General features: G+C 38.7%; 1 protein-coding gene across 1 annotated transcript in view; it reads left to right on the top strand.

The window, feature by feature from the left end:
- Positions 1-14,872, top strand: part of LOC140651468 (uncharacterized) — a 70,736-nt gene extending 55,864 nt beyond the window's left edge. The window contains exon 8 of the mRNA XM_072860940.1: positions 13,499-14,872. Within this exon, the coding sequence (XP_072717041.1) occupies positions 13,499-13,545 (47 nt within the window). The 3' untranslated portion in view covers positions 13,546-14,872. The remainder of the gene's footprint in view (positions 1-13,498) is intronic.
- The last annotated feature ends 5,734 nt before the right edge of the window (positions 14,873-20,606 follow it).

Here is a 20,606-nt window from a genome sequence, read left to right as displayed (position 1 = left end):
TTTAATTTCATCTTTTCTGGTATTTTATTTCTGGTATTTCTTCTTGCCCTGTTAGACTATGAAATTTTAAAGAGATGTAACTATGCACTGTTTTGAGACTATTACTACTAGCTCTTTCATGATTTTTTTTTTTTAAAGAAGTTTTAATAGTCTCAAGGTATATAAGTGAATAGCAGTTGTCACTCATAAACAACTTCTAATACTCAAAAACGATGGATACCTGACTTTTTTTTCCCGTCTCAGGGACAATTAATTCCTGAGACAATGAGTTAAATTGAAAGAACATTTATAAAGTAACAGTGAGATTTTAAGAATGCAGTTCTATATTTTACATTTTACTGACAAGTAGGTATCTGTTCTGCCTCCCAGAAGACCATGCAAATGAGTAGGCAAAAAAAACCCCCAAACAACTCTTATGGGACACATTGCTCTGGCTGGCTGAGTTAGAATTACAGTTCCTAGTGAGATAAATGGGTCCTGTATTTAAAATGTCTTAATTACCACCTGCTTGACAATATATTTCTTAAATTTGGCAGATTTGTGGAGCTTCCTTTCATTTTGCCAGGTGTTTATATTCTGTCTTTGAAATTTGAACTCAAGTCTTACATTTACAGAGGCATTTGATTCCATCCTCTAAACAAGTCACATTAAAAGCACATTTGAAACACCACCACCACCACCCCCCCACCCCTCCCCCCCCCCCCCGGTCATAACTAGAAGAAGTGAGAAAGAGAGAACTAGTGGTTAGGTCTGACCTAAGGGCAAGAAAATGACCTTCCTTCTATTGCAGAGGCAAGGGATAAGCAGTGTGCAGTTACGCTGCCTTGGTGCCTTTCACTGCTTCCCATTGAGAGTGCATTCAGAAGTAACTTGTGTGGAAAGATACAATTTCTCTGAAGAGTAGACTGACTAAAGAGGTTGCGAAAAATAGGAAGAAAAAGTAAAAACCAGGCAAACAAAACTAGAACATCTGCTTTAACTTCTGGGAACTTTTGTTAAACACATAAACCAGAAAGTCTGAATAAGTAAGAAGTTCTCCAGTATGATAACAGTGTGCTTGGAATGATAGGAACCCACTGAGACTACTTGAAATACAGCCACTAGGCCTCTGGTGCAATAAGAGTACAAATAGATCTGCTTCATAGTTTCAATGGAGCTTGTGTGTGCAAGGGATCCCCTGCACCTTCAGCCATCCCCCACACATCTACTTTTCTTCTTACTTTGCTATTGAGAGGAGAGAGATGGTGAAAACGGACGTTCCACTTACATGAGGAAAGTCCTCCTTTGGAAATCACAGTCTGGCTTAAGTTCATTTTTTATTGTTTGCATACTAGAGAGTGCTTCAGCAGATAAGGGAACCCAGCCAACACATTCTGTAACTGTTGTGCCAGCCAGTCTGTTAAGCATGGGGCCTGCCAGATTTTTAACATTTTTTGTGTTTCATTTTTTCTTTCACCTTAAGGAAAGTCAAGTCAAAAAACAGTGGATCTGCCTGTCTTAAAAAAACCCCCACACCTGCCCTCCCCCCCCCCCCCCAATTTTATTCAACAGTTTTTTTATTTCATATGTAAAATAATGGAGGGAAACTAACACAGCTGCGGGTGCAATCATGTTGCAAGACCTTGTGTGTGTACCAGGGTTTCCCCTGGGTTGTTTGTAAAGGCTGTAGCATCTTAGTTTTCAAATGGTTTTGTGGGAGGTCTTGGTTTTCTGTTTTTTCTTTTTTTTCTTTTTTTTTTTTTGTGTATTCTGCTTATGTGACCTTCTTGGAACACATCTGCATTTTAAATACTGTATGGCATATCAATCTTTGGAAATAACAGTCCACTATATTTTCTTCTGAAGTGACATTCACAGCTCAAGGTTTCTGAAAATCATTCCACTGTCACTCCTCTTTGCTTTAAAATGATGAGTTATTTGTTTCTTTCTCAGTATCTTCTTTCTGTACTTCTTTCTGATAACTTAACAAGTACTTGAGCAGTATATTTTGTACACAGTCAAGACCCCAAATCAGTTTAAAAAGGATGTTGCTGGCCAGAGTGCTGGGAATGCAGAACAAATTACAGCTAAGTTTAAAGACGTATATGCAGTCACAGCTGAACAGTGGTGAGGTAGGTTTATGTTGATCTTTCACTTCTGCACATGATGAAACAAGGTCAAATTGTATTCCAGCTGCTCATTTTGCTATTCAAGATGATAGACCATCAATGCATTCTCTGAAAACTCAAACCAGATATTAGCATTCATACTAAGTTGGAAAGAGATCTCTTACAAGGAATTACTCTTTTTAAACTTTACATGGAAGGCTGAAAATCCAGGACAGATTTATTATAAAGAGTTAATTCCATAATACTAGATTACATGTTTATATTAAATATTAATAAAGTTTTTTAAGAATTCACTTAGAATTAGCTCACCCAATCAGACTGCAGGGAGCCTGCGCAGTTGCTGACCCGTAATGATGCCATTCCTCTCAGCTGTCCCTTGTCTGTGTTCTAAGTGGTTCTAGGTCATTGATTTGCATAATGGCAATGTTATTAGTTCCCTAGCTAAAATGAAAATGTGCATCTGTCTAAACTGATCACTACAATCTTGCCACTCTGACTGGCTCTGAGCCACAATTTTAAAGCCTTTTGTTTGTTTATATAGTCATACATTCTCTGTTCCAACTTTCCAGAAAGCTAAGGGTAACAAACACTTGCATGAAAATAAGAGTGATAGTTGAAAAGTTGAAAAAATTAAAGTTTTGATGTGAAAACTGAGAGAGAAGGACTAAGATTGAAAGCAACTGCTTTTATTACACCCTTTCTCCCTCCTTTTTAACCAATTCACTTCCTTCCAGATTCTGTTTTTATGAGTGAGTACAGTTTTTCTCTGCTGAGTATTCTTGCTTACCACAGTTCTTTGTGTAAGAAGAATCCCAGACTCAGTTCAAAATAATAATTCTCTCTAATAAGCTGTCATTTATTTTTCTTTGCATATTTGATTCTGACATTTCTCTCTTACTTGCACTAAGATGCTAATATATTAAGCATCTTTTATTTTCGAAATAGTACACTTAGGTCAATGTTAGAATCAAGCCTGAAATGCACAGAATAAAGATTAATTTGATGTATTCATAACAGCCTAGACAGTGAATTTAAGAGAGAAACTGGAAAAGGCATAGGGAAAGCCTACTAGAATGATCAAGGGAATGAAGGATCTATATTTGAAGAAGAGTCTGGAAGAGCATCACTTTTTTGGCCTAGCAACATGAAAGAGAAAAAAGGATACAACTGATCTTTGTAAACACATGAATGACATATTAGGAAAAATCCTATGGATATTGCTGACAGAAGGCCAAATGGTTATAAAATGCTCATAAACATATTTAGGTTGTAAACTAGAGGACTGTTTCTGACTAATAAAGTGTTCTGCAACAGTTTTTCATTAGGAATAGCAAGGGTTTGGGCTTCCTTATGAAAGTGTTGGTATAGCATGCTTGTCTAAAACAGATGAGGACTGGATACAATGAAATTATCTGAACAATAGGTATCTAAAGCTCAAATATGGCAGAACTGCTAACAGAGTAAAGGGAACACTGAAAAACTTGTCTGTTGCTGGTATTTTTAAAGAAATTTATCTTCTAATGACAGGAAGTAAGTATCTAAGGAAAAATTGTTAGCAGAGATTGTCAAGTAGAGAACACCAAACTAAGTTTATATGTCTCTTCTGACACAGTCTAAGTGGATATCTGAACAAAACTCATGTAACTATACAGCACAGACAATTCATGGAAACAGCAAGAAAATAGTGCCTCATTAGCAGTATAGAGGAGGGAATAAATTTTTTTCATATCAGACAAACTCACAGCAATGAATGTACTGATACAAGGACTCAACATGAAAACAAGTGTAATTCATGTATTTAGTAATGACCTAGAGGATGACGTTAATTGAACAATAATTAACTTTAGTAATGAGAAAAAGACAAAGGTACAGCAAATACAAAACGTTCAATGTACGCATGGTCTTACTTTTGTCATCTTGTTCTGATCTATGTGCAAGATAAAGGTTAAATATAAACCACCTTGCTATGATTATTATTTTTCCTTGTAATCAACTTTTTTGTCTACAGAAAAATCAATGTAAGCTGTACCAGAGGTCTGACACCAGAGAAAAAGCTGTGTAGGAGGAATTTCAGGAGTGTGATTTTTTGATTCAATATTCCGGAATTAAAATATTTTAAAGTTATTTTGTGCTCTTGTGACTTCATATAATTTAAGTAATTCAAATCCTAGTACATTCCACTACCTCAAAACTGTGAATGCTTCTCTACTTATCTTTTTATCCTAGGTAAATTTAAAAAAAGTATGAGCACTTATCAAAGCTACTCTAGACAAAGACTCCTATTGGTAAGGAATGGGAACGGGTTTTTGCTTAGCTCTTTTTGCTGAATATTTTTTCATATTTTTAGTAAAAAAATCAAGGAAGAGAAGACAGATGGAGTTTTCATCCTTTCTGCTTGGGACAGTTGCATACAGAATAACTTCAGAACAAAACTTGGAAGAGAGAGTTAACTAAAAATCACAGCAAAGCACTGTGAGAGTTTAGCTGTATAAAAAAAATATATATTTGATATCTTTTGCTGCCTGCTGCTTTAAAGTTTAGCTTTAAAAGGAAAAACTGAACCAATAAATATATTTGAACAGTTTTTATGAAATCTACATAGACAATCTTCATGTGACCTTACATTTGGAACAAAAATGAAAATAAATTTTGTGAAAAGAATTGAGTCAATTCTGAAATTGACTGAAAATTAAATCCACTTAAATGATTTCATACTACAGAAAGTAGGCTAGAGCCTCCTTGTTTGGTGGATACTTACAACTCTCTTGTCATATCCAAGAGCAGAAAAGAGTCCCTGCTAGAAAAGGAATGCAGCAGTTATCTGTTTTTCTTGTCCATATAGCTCTACATACATGTCTAACCTAACCCAACTCAGCTTTGAAAAGTCATTCCTATAATAAAAATGTAGGGTATTCAAGGTAATTTTTACTAGAGCATGTCATAGGTTAATGAGAAATTCCAGGCCTTCTTCACCTAGCTGAACTCAAATAAGTTTCTCAAATTGTACTTTAATTGAATTTTGTACTGTCTTGCTTTAAGACCTATTGCTGGAGTATGTTGTGAAAACAGAATAAACTTCAAATCTGAACATTATCAGAAAAAGCAAAAGCTCCTCAATTATCAATGATTCTTGTTCCAATGGCAACTTAGGTACAGAACAGTACTTATGCAACACAAGTATAAGATGAAAACTACTGGACAGAGAAAAATCAATTTTTTCACCTCTTCAAGGAGTAAACCCTTTAGGAGATAGAAAAAGAGCAGACTGTAAATAGTTTATTACTTGATGCTTCAGTCTAATGCAAAGGAGCACTGATGCTGACAAGTCGGCATGCAGCCAACGGTGCCAAATAGCTTACTGTAGCCCAGCAGTTTCTCCATTTGGAGACACTGACTGTTAGAAATATTGATGTGGAGGAACAGAGGTCAGTATATAACCTGCTGTTTACAAAGGCAGGGCAGACTGACTAGGACAAGATACTACCTTCAGGATTTTTCATTTCTGGAAAAGAAACAAACCAACATAAAGTACTGAATTTGTAGTAAATGAAAAAAGTTGGAGACCCTTCTGAAAAAGTCTAAATATGTAGATTGCTAGGCTTAAATTCTCTTTCCTCTTCACTTCAAAATTATTTCTTTAGAATCTTTCTCCCTTTCTATCTACTGTCACTTCTATCCTGAGCTAAAATGCACTGATACTTCTGGAGCCAGATTCTAACCCGGGGTTGGCAGACAGCTACTCAGTTGGTGCCTAATCCCATCATATTGAGTTTTCACCAGCTCAGCCCCCCAAAGCATAACTTTGGACTTTTAGGCATGAGCAGAACCTAAATCTTAACAACTCTAAGCTTCTTGGTACTCCATCACATGTATTCCAGTAGGATTTAGATACCAGATGCTCTCTGCTGTCTCTCATTTGAGGCCCAATGTGATAAGTATGTTTAGAGCACACTGATTTCTGTGAATCTTGTTCTACAGGTTCCTAATCCTCTACATGCAGTGAACAGGATAACTAAGACACTTAATTCTAGATTATCAATTCCATTGGAAAAAACACTTAAGTCTTTAGATCGTTTTGGAAATCTATACTTTTGCTTTAGCACTTTTAGGCTATTAGTCCAAGAAATAGCTTTTGCCGGTTTTGCAAACAACATTTTATTGATATTATTTTGAAATGTAATATATCAAAAGCTTTATTCTAATTTCTTATATTGTAACTTCAAACTAGCTGTAACTTTTGAATACCTATTTTCTGCTCAGTTTTCTTTTTTTAGGTACTAATCTTGGAATTAGGAGTACTTCCATTTTATCTCTGTTTTTAACATCTACGGTTTCTTAAAGAGACAACCCACAGAAGAGGTAATAATTCAGTCTACTAGCATATGTTATAGATGGTCCATGACTTATCAACTCTCACCCAGTATGTAAGTGCACTGTCCTGGGCAACTCTATATAGCAAGCAAACTACATTACTAGATTTTGTGATCCACAGAATCAGTTTGTCAGCCTTCAGCAAAAGGATCCTACTTCTTCATATTTTGCTGTGTCTTCATGTGCTTCACACAATGCTACAGGCTGATGAATGCAGAGGCTTGCTGGTCCTGCCTGCTGATTTTTCTCTTCATCCACGTTATTTATAAAACCATCACATCTTTCAAACTTAATATTCCTTTTAATCTTTTCATGCCCTTTTCATACCTTCCCACAGCTACTATTTCATGTACTTCCATGTGATGCTGTGTTTGTTCTTCAAGAGTGTAATGAGAGGGATTCATTTTTAGGTTACTGTTTAGGCTCTAGCTCTACCTGAAATGAAAGACATGGGATCTAAAAGCCAAGCAAGCAGTATCTACTGCCAACTGACTGATGGAGAGAGGGACCCCTTATCAAAGGGGGTGGACTGTGTAATTTTTTTTTTTTTTAATTTGTGGCATAACATGGATATTTTAAAAATATTTCTTAAGGTACTAACTAGTTAGAGCAGAGGGAATTTTCATAGCTGTTATACTGAGTCAAGTACAGTTACTGCCTTAATTGCTTTGCTCAAGTTAGTAATGGCAGCTGGAGTATATCTGTTATATTAACTGTATAATATGATAGCCATTAATGAGAAATTTATAACAAACATTTTTCAATCTTAGTAAAATGCACATACTACCTACATACATATCGTGGTTTAACCCCAGCTGGCAAGTAAGCCCCACACAGCTGCTCACTCACTCCCCCCCCAGTGGGATGTGGGAGAGAATTAGAAGAGTAAATGTGAGAAAACTCGTGGGTTGAGATAAGAAAATTAACTCTATCCCAGCCAATACCAGCACAATACACAACGTACGTGGAGGGTATTGTGATTCCTTGGCTGTTGTGTATATTGGGAGAGGGTTTCACTGGTGGTGTAGCAGAAGCACCTGTTGCTGCTGGCACCTCTTACTGAGCTCCACTGCCTTCTGCTATTGTGAAGCTGCACTTCCACCTCAGGTTGTCAGTATGCAGGTGACCTCTGAGAGAACTGCAAAGGCACAGTATTTATGTTATACCTTCTGTGTTTAATCTTAGTAAGTCACTGTCATATAACTTTAACCATTTGATACCGGTTGAAGTTCTGCACTCTTTGGGGATGGTTATTTTGCAACTGTCCCATGTCGGTTATGACAGCAGTACTTACCACACATCTTCCTATTAAAATTTCCCATATTAAGTGAAGTGGACAATAATATTATAATTGCTTGAATACAAGTATTGAGCTTGTGTTCTTTCAGAAGGGTAACAACTGTATGAATAGAAAAGGCCCCTTTTGCATTAATCTAAAATACTATCCTTCTCTTTCTGGAAGGAGGAAAAAGGAGGAAATTCCTTGTCTCCATAGATCAAGACTTCTGTGACTTGGTTTTTGAAAACTTGCTGTTGCTGGGTTATATATTGCTATAGGTAGTACTCTTCTAAGGTAAAAGACATTACAATAAATTACCATACAAGGAATTGACTCAGATAAGAAATGTATCTTGATCCTGCAATATGGGAAGGGGGCAGGGGGCGAATTGTTGTTTTTCTTGTTTGGATTTTTGGTTTGGTTTTTTTTATTTTTTATTTTCCAATTTCTTTGTAATTATTTTTCAGGAATTTAGCATAGGTGCTGTTGTAATTAGTTCCTCTGCAAACTTCCGAAAATATGTTGCTGCTGATTTGACTACTTTAAGAGAACACAGGTAGAAAACCAATCCAGAGTTTCCCAGAGTCCTCCAAAGCATTTTTTAACTCTAAAATAATTCAAATTGCCTAAACTTTTCTACCGATACTTTTTTTAACCCATCATCAATTAAAGATGGTCTTACTCAGTATGCAAAATCCCTCAAATTTGTAGGGTTTTATAACCCTCAGTATGGTTACCACCTGGGACTAAGGCTCGATTTTATTATAACCTGGGACTTGTACATTTTATGTTCTCTTACATTTTTTAAATTGCCAATGCCCATCTAAATGTCTCATACTATAGAATATGGCTTTAGCCTTGAGCTCACTGTATCTGAAACAGTTGCTGTCATTGAATTTTAAGTGAGTATAGGATCTGTGTCTATGGATAAGCTTATGGTGCAAATTGTTGTCTCTCTAAAATGCTAAGCAGCATTTGTTCAAGATGAATCTGATAGCTTTCATGGAACAAACTCACAGAAGAGAAATACATTTTTAAGTTAATGACTAACAAATTTCTGATTCATTACAGTGAGATCAGGATTCGATCCCAGGCACATGTATATGACCCTTCATATAGTTCAAAGCTGACCTTTTCAACTTTGGGGGTTCTTCCTAAGTATTTTTATGTAGCCAGTAACAAAGCTGTTTGAGAGTTTCTAAATATAAAGGCTTTTTCCTTTTAAATACCAAAAGCCTTTTCTTTTTCATTTGGTAACACCTATCAGATGTATGCAAAAATGCAGAGTTAAAGCTAAAAATTAGTGGTTGCTTGTAGTGCCATTGATCATAATTTAATTTTACATATTCTATATGTACAGAATGCAGTGCGAGCATGCAAAAACGAAGTTTCAATCTTCTAAAAATACAACTAGGCTTAAAGCAACTATTATAATTATTTGAAACTCTCTTAAACTAAAAAAATGAAAAGTACTAATGAAAACTAGAAATTCTCTTGAAAGATACCTTACTGAATTCCAAAGCCATTATTCCATAAACAGAAGTTACACTGCGCAAGAAGTCATTTAAGGTAGATGTGGTGATAAAGCATTTTTCATGGTGAATGTGCTTTTAAATAGAGTCTAAAACATGGAAATTAAATGTCAATGAATATACATTTAAAATGTAACCACAGGTTCTTGATGAGGAAAATTAAATGCATAACAATGGCCACTACAATGAAAGAAACAATTAATTAGGCCTCCTTAGGTCCTATATTCAGATCATGATAGAGACCCCTGTCAATTCATCATGTGAAGGTTTGGCTTTTATAGCGTAACTGGTGGAAACATCAGTGTAACTCGCTGAACGCTGCCTGCCACAGGTGGGACAATACATCCATATTCAGTACCTAGCACCTTTGAAAACTAAGGAGCACAAATGTGACCTTGCCCTTAAGCATTGGCTGCAGCAGAGTACAGTATCGCATGCAGGTAGCATGGGATATTAAATCCACAGCTTTCAGAGCTAATGCCAAAGAGCTGAAGATTTCCCTGTAAGTGTAATCTTGTAATGTTTCAATGACTTACCTCTGAATTGCTCAGCACAATGAAAGGACCCAGCAAAAACAGTTCTGGGCAAACTATTGTACTATATACACATCATATGCCTGCAGCAGCATAACTAAGTCACTGAGAGCATTTCTTTGATAACAGATGTTTGACAATAAGATGCAGATGGTGAAACCATAGATGGCAATGTAGAAAAAGTAGAATGTTCTGCTTTGTATTTGGAACAATGTTGGAGATTGTAGCTGTAAAGAATGGTATTGTGGTCAGATAGATCAATCCCCTATCCTTTTTTTTTTTTTAGAAAAACATTAACAGCTTTAATTCAAGATAATCACAGTAATACTCCTTAAGAATGGAAAAGCCAGTTAAATATAGAATTGCACCTAGTCCCAGGACTGGCATCCTTGAGAGTTAGGACAGTATGATTGAAGAAGGCAAAGAAAGATGCCAAGAAACAATCAAATCTGGTCAAAATAATTTCACTGTAAGATGAAAGCTGTAGTTCTGTCGGAAATATGTTTGTCCAACAGGTTGACAGTGTATTGATTGTTGTAGACCTGGCTTTTTGCAGACACTTTACTTAGTACCATCTTATACTTCTGTTGCTTAGCACAATGTTGTATCTGTGAATGATATTTCATAATTCCTTTATTAATGTCCTACTAATAGTTACTGCAAGCTACAAAAACATTCAATTGGATTAAAAAATCTTTCTGGCAGACCTTAAAATGGTGTCAAAGAGGTGAGGTCACTGAACATGGCACACAGATTTCTCAGGAAACGGGCATTGGCCCAGGATTTTGATAGTTTTTTCAGCAGCTCAGTGGAATTCAAAAATCTACTGATAAGCTTTGTTGAAACACAGCAGGAGATGCTAAACTTGATGACAAGTTGCTGTTCAGTTGAAATCACTTCCCTGGCTAAATGTTTGTATCCAGTGTGAGGCGTTTGGATTTCTGGTTGGTGTATCAAACTGATATACTGAGAGGAAACCAGTTCCCAGATCTGCGTTTTAGATTTAGTATTTCCAATCTGACAAAGAAAAAACAAAGCAATATTTTGCACTTTCCTTTCATAGCCAGAGGCAGACCTTGCTGGGCAGGCCCATGCAAGCACATCTTGCCTAGGAACCCTCTGCAATTACAAAGTTTGGTGTACACGTAGCACTCCTTTTTGACCATTCAGCCTGTCTCATGTGTGATGTCTCATGCTCCTGGAGCCACTGTGGCCTGCCATAAAAAAATAGTTTGGACTACAGGAGAAAAAGAGTGCAGCTGACCCAACCAGCAAAGCTGGTTCACATCAGTAAGGAAGAAAGTACTGTAAACTATACAGTTAACTGTAGTGACATCTCAGAAAAGAAAAAAATGAAATGCTGTGCTGTATGCACAGGTCTGCAACAGTTACCAAGCACCTATGGTCAATGGGGTCTGGATTTGGAGTGGGACTCAAGTTTTGGGTTCTTGCTCTCCTTCCACCTTTCTCTTGTTATCTAGGGAGATATTAAGCTTTTTAAAAGCTGTAATACAAGAAGACTTAATGTGATAGTTGGGAGGGAGGTTGTTTGTTTTTCTGGTGTTTAGGTCCCTACTGTAATTCACTGTAAGTTACTGACTGTAGTTGAAAATAATTTGACATTAGCCCCTGGCCTATGGTGTTAAATCCTATCATCTGTGAAACTATAAATAAAATGAGATCATCCTATTCAGTTATTTTCAGCTGGTATGCTCACTAATGATATCGCTATCCCCAGTAATGAGTCCCTTCAAAATGCTGTACAAAATACTCAGGCAATGGACTACAAATAATAAATGCATGTTAAGCAAAGAACATTATTGCCTTTTTTGAAAGAACTGTGACTCAGCAAGATGGCAGAAGCAGCGAGTATATAACCTATAAAAGTACAATGCAAATTATAATGGGACCCTGGTTTAATGAGAATTTTCGAGTGGTTCCACCTGTACAACAAAGTGGCTTTGAATGTCTAAGGTTGTCTTTCATTTGAACACAAACTAGGATAGAGCAAAGTTTTTAGAAAACATGGAGAAAATGGAGACAGACTGAAACTAAAGGATTCATACACGAATCCTTCCTTGCCTTGTCCACCGTACTGGCAAGGCAGTCCTCTCATTTAGGTTCATCTTGAGCTGAAAAACTTTTACTGGCCTCCTGAGTTGCCATAGACTTTCAGGACTCTGGGGTCCTCCAAATCCCTATGGAAAGTTGGTGTTTCTGTCTTTTGTCACCGCTCTCCACCTAGCCTTGCCCTGTAGGCTGTTGTGGTCCCCTCCTGTCCCAGCCCATGCTGCAGAGACCGTCAGGGAGAGTATGACCTTTGCCCTCCAGGCACAGAGCAGCCCCAGGCAGAGCAAAGAGGCTACCTTCTTCTTTGCTGCCCAGCCACCCTGTTGAACACACCTGACCGTCAAGCATTTATACAGCAGATTCTGAATGAATAAGCAGCTCTACAGCTACACAAATACTTAAAAGAAAAGCTTGCTTGCCACCAGAGCAAGTAGCTGTGAGGACTGCAAAACAGTAATGTACTCAACTATAACTTGCCTAATTTGCAGATCGTCTTCTCTGGCTTAAAGGGTATGAGTACTAAAGACAGTGAAGGAATATTCGTAAAAGTGTATATACTGTAAGATGATACCTTTTGCTATATAAAGGCTTTTGATACTGTCCCTCACAGCATCCTTCTGGACAAGTTCTCCATCTGTGAGATGAGCAGGTTCCTCGCATGCTGGTTGAAGAACTGGCTGAGGAGCAGAGCTCAAAGGGTTGTAGTGAATGGGTCTACATCTGGCTGGAGACCAGTCACCAGCTGTGTTCCTCAGGGTTCAATTCTAAGGCCAGTTCTGTTCAATGTATTTATCAATGATGTGGATGCAGGAGTTGAATGCACCATTAGCAAGTTTGCCAATGATACCAAACTGGGAGGTGCTGTTGACTCTTAAGGGACAAGAGGCCTTGCAGAGGGATCTAGATAGATTGGAGCATTGGGCAATCATCAATGGCATGAAATTTAACAAGAACAAATGCCGGATTCTGCACCTAGGATGGAGTAACACCAGGCACAACTATAAATGGGGAGAGGAGTGGCTGGAGAGCAGCCCTGCAGAAAGGGATGTGGGGGTGCTGGCTGACAGCAGGCTCCACATGAGTCAGCAGTGTGCCCTGGCAGCCAAGAGGGCAAACCGCATCCTGGGGTGCATCCAACACAGCATAGCCAGCCGGTCAAAAGGGGGGATTATCCCGCTGTATTTAGCGTTGGTGCGGCCTCGCCTTGAGTACTGTGTGCAGTCCTGGGCCACAATTTAAGAAGGATGTGAAGGCCCTTGAATGTATGCAGAAGAGGGCAACAAAGCTGGTGGAAGGGCTGCAGGGCATGTCCTGTGAGGAGTGGCTGACGATTTTGGATTTGTCTATTTTGGAGAAAAGGAGGCTGAGGGGAGAACTCATTGCTCTCTACAGCTTCCTGAGGAGGTGTCATGGTTTAATGGCAGCCGGCAACTGAGCCCCATACAGCCGCTTGCTCATTCCCCCTGCTGGGATGGGGGAGAGAATCGGAAGGGTAAAAGTGAGAAAACTCGTGGGCTGAGATAAAGACAGTTTAATAGGGAAAGCAAAAGCTGTGCATGCAAGCAAAGCAATGCAAGGAATTAATTCCCTACTTCCCATTGGCAGGCAGGTGTTCAGCCATCTCCAGGAAAGCAGGGCTCCATCACGCCTAATGGTTACTTGGGAAGACAAATGCCATCACTCCGAACGTCGCCCCCTTCCTTCTTCTTCCCCCAGCTGTATATGCTGAGAATGACACCATATGGTATGGATTAGCCCTTTGGTCAGTTGGGGTCAGCTGTGTCCCAGCTGTGCCCCCTCCCAGCTTCTTGTGCACCTGGCAGAGCATGGGAAGCTGAAAAGTCCTTGATTTAGTATAAGCACTACTTAGCAACAACCATAACCTCTCTGTATTATCATCAAAACTCTTTCCAGCACAAATCCAAAACATAGCCCCATACTAGCTACTATGAAGAAAATTAACTCTATCCCAGCCAAAACCAGCACAGGAGGGGAAGTGGAGAGGGAGGTGGTGATCCCTTCTGCCTGGTATCCAGTGACAGGACACATGGGAATGATGTCCTGAAGGAAGCTCCAGCCTTTGGGAAGACCTCTGCTGGAGCAGGCTCCTGGCAGGAGCTTCAGCCCATGGAGAGGAGCCCATGTAGGAGCAGGATTCCTGGCAGGATCTGTTGCTTGTGGGGGACCCATGCTGGAGCAGTCCATTGCTGAAGGAGTTCTTCAACCTGTGGGAAGGACCCACTTTGAAGAAGTTCATGAAGGACTGTATCCCATGGGAGGAACTCCATGCTGGAGCAGGGGAAAAGTTTGAGGAGGAAGGAGCGGCAGAGAGGAACTCCTATGGACTGACCACAACCCCTATTCCCTGTCCCCCTGCTCTGCTTGGTGCAGAGGAGGTGGAAGACTTGGGAATGAAGAAGTGAAGATAAGCCTGGGAAGGAGGGTTGAAGGGAGTTGGTTTTAGTTTTGTCTTTGTTTCTCACCATCTTACTCTATTTTTTTAATTAATCTAAATTAATTTTCCCCAACTCCAGTCAGTTCTGCCTGTGCTGGTGACTGGTAAGTGATCTCCTTGCCTTTAATCTTGACCAATGGGCTTTGCCATCTTATTTTTCTCCCCTGTTGAGTTGAGGAGGGAGAGTGAGAGAGCAGCTGGGTGGGCATCTGGCAGACAGCCAAGGCCAACCCACCACAATTACTCTCCCCAAGTCCAGACTAGAGTTATTTTTTTCAAACAGTTTTACTCTTATGAGTAAGTTGCCTTCAGCTTTTACTTGATCCTTGGAAAGCTGTGGAGCAAGTAACATGATAAAGGCAACATCCTAATTATGCTTCCTGTTAATGTGGGCTGTAAGGACAAATGACTGGCGTGGCCACATGTGCTATTTTCAGATCTTGTGAGCAATATGTTGCTTGTGAACCAAAAGATGGGAAATACTGATATAATACTGTAAAAGTAAAAAAAAAAAAAAAAAAAAAGACAAGTTCTATTAATTACTTTAAAATGCTGTCAAATCAAATGCAGTGTAGAGGACGAAGGAGGATGGGTTTATAATTTTCCATCTACATACTAATTAAGACTCGATTTTCTTATATTCTGGAGCTTTTCATGCTGATAGATTACAAGTTGTATGTCAAGAAATAATAAAAAAATTGTCTGAAGACTCAAAATAAATCTCTTCAAACTGGAAACCGTTCCCTTTTCATCTCTAAATTATTTCACACACTTTGCATCATGAAGTCTTCAGAACATTTAATCCTAATGAAGTTGAATAATTTCAGACATTTTAAGACACTTCAGCATTTTAGGATTTGTCTCAGAGATTGTGTTATTCAGGGAAGCACGACAGTCCTGAACACTTCTCGCCCCTTCCCCCGTGTGAGGTTCTAGTATTAAGATATGGAACTAAATTCATTCCCAGCCCCCATTATGGGGGAAATGAGGTAAGTAAGGAGATCATGGGAAATGACTGGCAAATTTTGTATCCTATTTCTTATTCTGCCACAGCTTTCCTATGTGACTATAGGCTGTCTTATCCTGCCTGTGCCTCATATTCCCCTTCTGTGCATGTAGATAACAGGGTTTTTTTTCTCTCTTCATGGTAACATGAATCTGAATTCATTAATCTTTAGAAGTCACTTTCTCCTATGAGAGACACACTTGCTGTGTATAGCTCCCTCAGTAAACAGGGAAAAGGCTCACATTATTTTTTTTTCTTCTTTCCTGCACTTTTGAAGCCATTGCTATTTCAATGTCAGCTAAGACTTCCTTTCCAAGACAGCAGAAAAGCCCTCTGTCCTTCTCTTACTTGTAGCTGTGACTGCCAGTGCCAACATCAAGGCTCTTCCTTAAGAAAAGCTGTTTGAGAACTGTAGACTACAAGAAAGAGAAGGGGAGGCTAATCTTTTCAATTAACTTCCAAAAAGATAAGTATTAGGTAACTGCTACTGAGGGATCCATTTTCCAGTTCATCTATGCTGGTCCCAAAAGTGCCCCACTGATGTATATGAAAATTCATAACAATTAAATATGGAAAGTGTGTTATCTTAGGAACAGGCAAATCAAAGGATCAGCAAACAACTGATTGGAATGGCTGATTTGGGTAGAAACATTAAAACGCTTTTGTTGATAAGAGATCCAAGTTTCATGGCTTAGTGGCTTCCTGGAGTGGTGTGCCTGTAAGTGGTATGCCAGCTGAAATGGGCATGAGCAAACTGAAATAGTTGTAGTTCACTGTTCTCTCACATTCAGATCAAAGCTTTAATCTGCAGCCTCTGCTTTAATTATATTAAAATAACTTTAGAGAAAACACACTTTTTTTTTTACTTTAAATAGTATTCCTCTTATAAAAAATGCTTTGAATGTGACTACCACATGCCTTATGGAGGAAACATGAGATTACTTTGTGCATGCCCTACTACTGTATCTGAGGACTTCAAGAGTTGTAGGTAGGACTGACTGACTATTCCTTTCACCAGCACAGATTCCCACGGGAAAAGGATTTACCTAGCAATCACCCCCCAACTTGTACTGTACTATGTAGCCCACCTTAGTACTGACAAGCCTATATCAACAAGTATCTGAACACTTTTAAGACAACGCATAAAACAGTAAAACGAGGCAGGCCAAGTGCATCTTTCCTTTGATCTTAACTCTACGTTACAGTTGTCTTTCTATCAAAACCACAGCTTCACCAAGCTGTTCCTACTAGTCCCCCTATCATTCCTACCTCATTCAACATAACTACACTTCATGCAATTAACACACCTTGATTTCATACAGATAATTTCCAGCATCTACTGCCAGGCCCTGCACAGAAAGTGTCATGATACATCTGAGGCACCTGTTAAAATAATATTTTTTTGCTTTTCAAAGACTTGTCACTGCACAAAACACTCTGGAAGAGCATGAGGCACCTCAGGGCAACTTTAACTCTATGTTAATAACATTGAAAAGTGACTTCAGCTTATTTTAAACAGCCAGATTATGACTAAAGCATTTATTTGAGTAAATAACTTCATTCTGAATATTTAACAGGAAACATAATCATAACCAATTCAAATTTACATCAGTGTACAAAGTGAAGAATAAGACACAGGATAATCCACAGGGAATATAAATCTTTAATTAACAAATATTAGGCACTACTGCCCAAATTAACTGCAGCTGAGAGAGTACTTCTCAAGCACTAAAGGAATATTGTATGTGACAATCAATTTGTGCAATTACTTCTAAATAATCCCACTGTGTAACAAGACAGTTTGCAGGTTTCTGAAAAGAAGCTGAGTAAATATTAAATTTCAGAAGTATACCTATGTCATTCTGCAAAATTAGGTAGCATATGCTCTAGTTCTTGCAACCACTGACATGCAGTTGTTTTATGACTGATTTCCTATAATGGTATGACACTTTCTGCAACTACCATACCCATGCCACGCTGTCCTTTGCTTGTACTGCAAAATGGAACTACCTTTCTCTGAATCCTCTGAATTATATTTGTCTGCAGGCTAGGTGGTGTCATGCACTGCATACGCAGGTAGAAGAGGAATATACTGTACTTTATGGATTGCAACAATAGTATTAGAGATGTAGACTTTGTCAAAGAAAAAAAAGCAAATACCACCCATCAGGGTTCAGGTGGGGAAAAGACAACGCTTTCATTTATATGGGTGAAAATACTGGATACATTCATACAATGAAAGAACAGCTTTACATTTTTCCTTAGGTACTTTGATCATCTTGATTTGTATGCCCAAGACACATTTTGAAAACCTGAGTTAGACATTCAAGGGTAAATGTTCTCCCCAAGTGATCAAGATCTACAACAGGCACCAGCTTTCAAGACTCCTCTAAAGCACCTAAAGAACTTTTCAAGGTGTCTGTAACACCCTGAGCAGTTAGAGCAAGAATCACATTTTCTATGTAACATTTTCAGACAGTTGTTTTGTGGATTTTTTTTACTTCTGAAGAAACCTATATCAAGCTAGCTAAACTTTTCCTGTTTTAATACTTGGAGAAACACTCTTCAAATGCTCCCTTATTTCTGTCTCATAGTTCCTTTAATCTAAAGGAAGTCTCACTTTTTTTTTTCTCCCTAGCTTTGCAGCCCCTGTATATTTAAACATGAGTATGTAAACTGCATATTAAGTCTCTGATAGAGAAGTTGAGCCTAAGTAGCAAAAAGAACACCTCTTTTACAGCACATTCATGCACAGGTGGGAGAGAGGCCCCTGGCCCTGCTCACTTCCTTGAAAGCAGCATTTCTCCCAGCCTGGGATCCCATTTACCAGACACAGCCTGTTGACAGGTCAGGCCAGCCAGTTGCATTACCAGATCTTTTCCCTCCATGCCTACATGCCAGATATTGTTAGCCAAATGCATAGGGAGAGTGAAGCAGTAGCCAATTTTGTAAGTAAGTTTCACATTCAGCACAGGAGACAATGGCTGTCCACAGCTGTCTGTGGCAGTTCCTACACAATTATTGCACTTTTGTGGCAGGACCCTTCATTTAATCTTCTAGTGCAGTAGAATTGTTGCAGTATGTAATTCAGGACTTGACCTTACAACCTGCAGTCCCACATAGCTATGCTGGACTTTGCACATGGATAAAAACTGGACAGTCGGGTCCATCTATCCAATATTAAACAATGTAAGTGCAATATTGCATATAGCAACTGGGACCGTTTCATGCTAAGGCAGAACATTCATGGTTTGAAAGAATCTCTATCTCTCTTTGGAAACACACCAGTAGGAAAAGTTAAAATGTGGACATGAATTGCGCAAAGCTTATTTTACGCACTTTTTAATTCAATCAGTTTTGTTCTCTCCCATCCCTCAGCCATGGGACAGCATGAAGCCCAAACAGGCTTGTGCACACAGGAATGTGTTTCTTTTTCCAGCTAGGCTAGTTGATCTCATAATACATATCACATGTATTTCCCTGCCGTGGTGACAGATGGAAGATATGTGCATTTCATTCAATATGGGTCAACCCTTTAGGAATATGTCCTATCTTACTAAAATGTGCAAATGTAGAAACATAAACTATCCTAACAGCAGCATTCATATAACCTGTCAAGGTGTCTCTCATCTTCCCAGACTTTTTATATTTGCCTGTTAGATATTTCTTTAGTTTTAGGGATATGCATTTTGCAAGAGTACAAATGTTTAACATAGCTGCTCTTGTGGGAGCAAGGTGATGAAATACAGAGATGCAGTTTCTCTGAAATGTGGTGCTGCAGCTGCTGCTTCCAGATAAAGGGCCAGTTTGCCTGTAGGTTTTTGCCAGCAGTAGTTAACATGAATTCTGGCAAAGGCCCCAATTTCTTTTCAAAGACAGAGACTGCAGGGAGTTGGCACTGCCTAAAAATGTTGCTATAAAACCAAAGACTACCTTTTCAAAAAATCTTTTAGTCATGCTTGATTGTATTTTTTATATATATACATCTGCCAAGGTTATAAGTTTATATCATCAGCCTAATAGACAGACAGTAACTGGGCAGAATAATATGGCAGTGGGAGTCATCCATTTTCAGCCATTCTGCTGTCTGGCTGCTTGAAACAGAAATATTTGTGGGCAGGACAGAGGGATGAACAAGAGTCCAGACAGGGAAGGAAGAGAATATAACATGAATTATGTTACTAATTTATGAATTTATCATAAAGATTTCTTACAAATTTTGTTTGAAAGTGATTCTTCAAACATGTCTCTTCATGGAAAGTTGTCATGGGCTATCTTACTTGCTGTCTTGGGGGTTGTCAAGACAAAATCCTCTTTAACTTGCCCCACTTATTTCTCTCCAAAAAAACCGGAGAATCTTATCTTGGCAGGGGTTGTTCTCAGAAGGCTTTTGCATCTACTCCTATACTTAGATATCCTATACCTAGCCAGATTGTATTCTCTGTCTATGTGTGCCTGCATTCTAATTTTCCTACAATCTAATTTTCCTGCTCCTCTTCCTTAGAGGTATACGGGAGAATGAGGAGTGGCATGGGTGGTATGTGGTTTGTTTGTTTGTACTTGAAGGTACATGTATGAATCCTGTTTGGGACCCATCCCTCAAAACACCTCCCATTTTTTTAAAATTTCTCCCATCTCTTGTAACACTTTTAAATTACTGTGATTTGTTTTATTATAAATCCTTTCCAAGATCACTCTTCAACACAGATTAAATGAATTGAAATCTGCTGACAAGCCTTGATTAGAAATAATGACCCCAGTTAAAATCAGGAACTACTTAAAATGTCATGCTTCTGTGCATTAAGGAACTTCCCATACAGCTTCTCCTTTCTTTTTCTTTGTGCTCTTGAAATGACCATGGCCCCTTTAGCCAAAAAAACAAACATAAACCAAAAATCCTCCACAAAAAAAAAAAAAAAATCACCCAGTTTCTTGAGTACTGGGTAACAGTTCTGGTGTCTTGCCACATATTCAGGTGCAAAATTTCAGCATTGCTCTAGACTTGACAAAGGCTTCCTCTGCTCAGTCCAGTTGTAAATGCATACCAGTCACTTGGACTGGAACATCAAAAGCTGCAGGTATGATGCTTCCCGCACCACTCCTTTCCATGGCACTGCTTACAGGAACTCCTAGCTTTAACTATTAGTTGTGGGAACTATATACACTCAGGTGAAGTAAGTAAGCCTCTGAGCTTTGGAAAATAATTACTGAGGTAACTGGTAGGTCTACATGTTGACTTAGCATAGAATATC

The sequence above is a fragment of the Ciconia boyciana genome, chromosome 4, assembly GCF_034638445.1.
Source record: "Ciconia boyciana chromosome 4, ASM3463844v1, whole genome shotgun sequence".
In the NCBI taxonomy this organism is placed as follows: domain Eukaryota; kingdom Metazoa; phylum Chordata; class Aves; order Ciconiiformes; family Ciconiidae; genus Ciconia; species Ciconia boyciana.
This window is presented reverse-complemented; position numbering and strand designations above follow the sequence as displayed.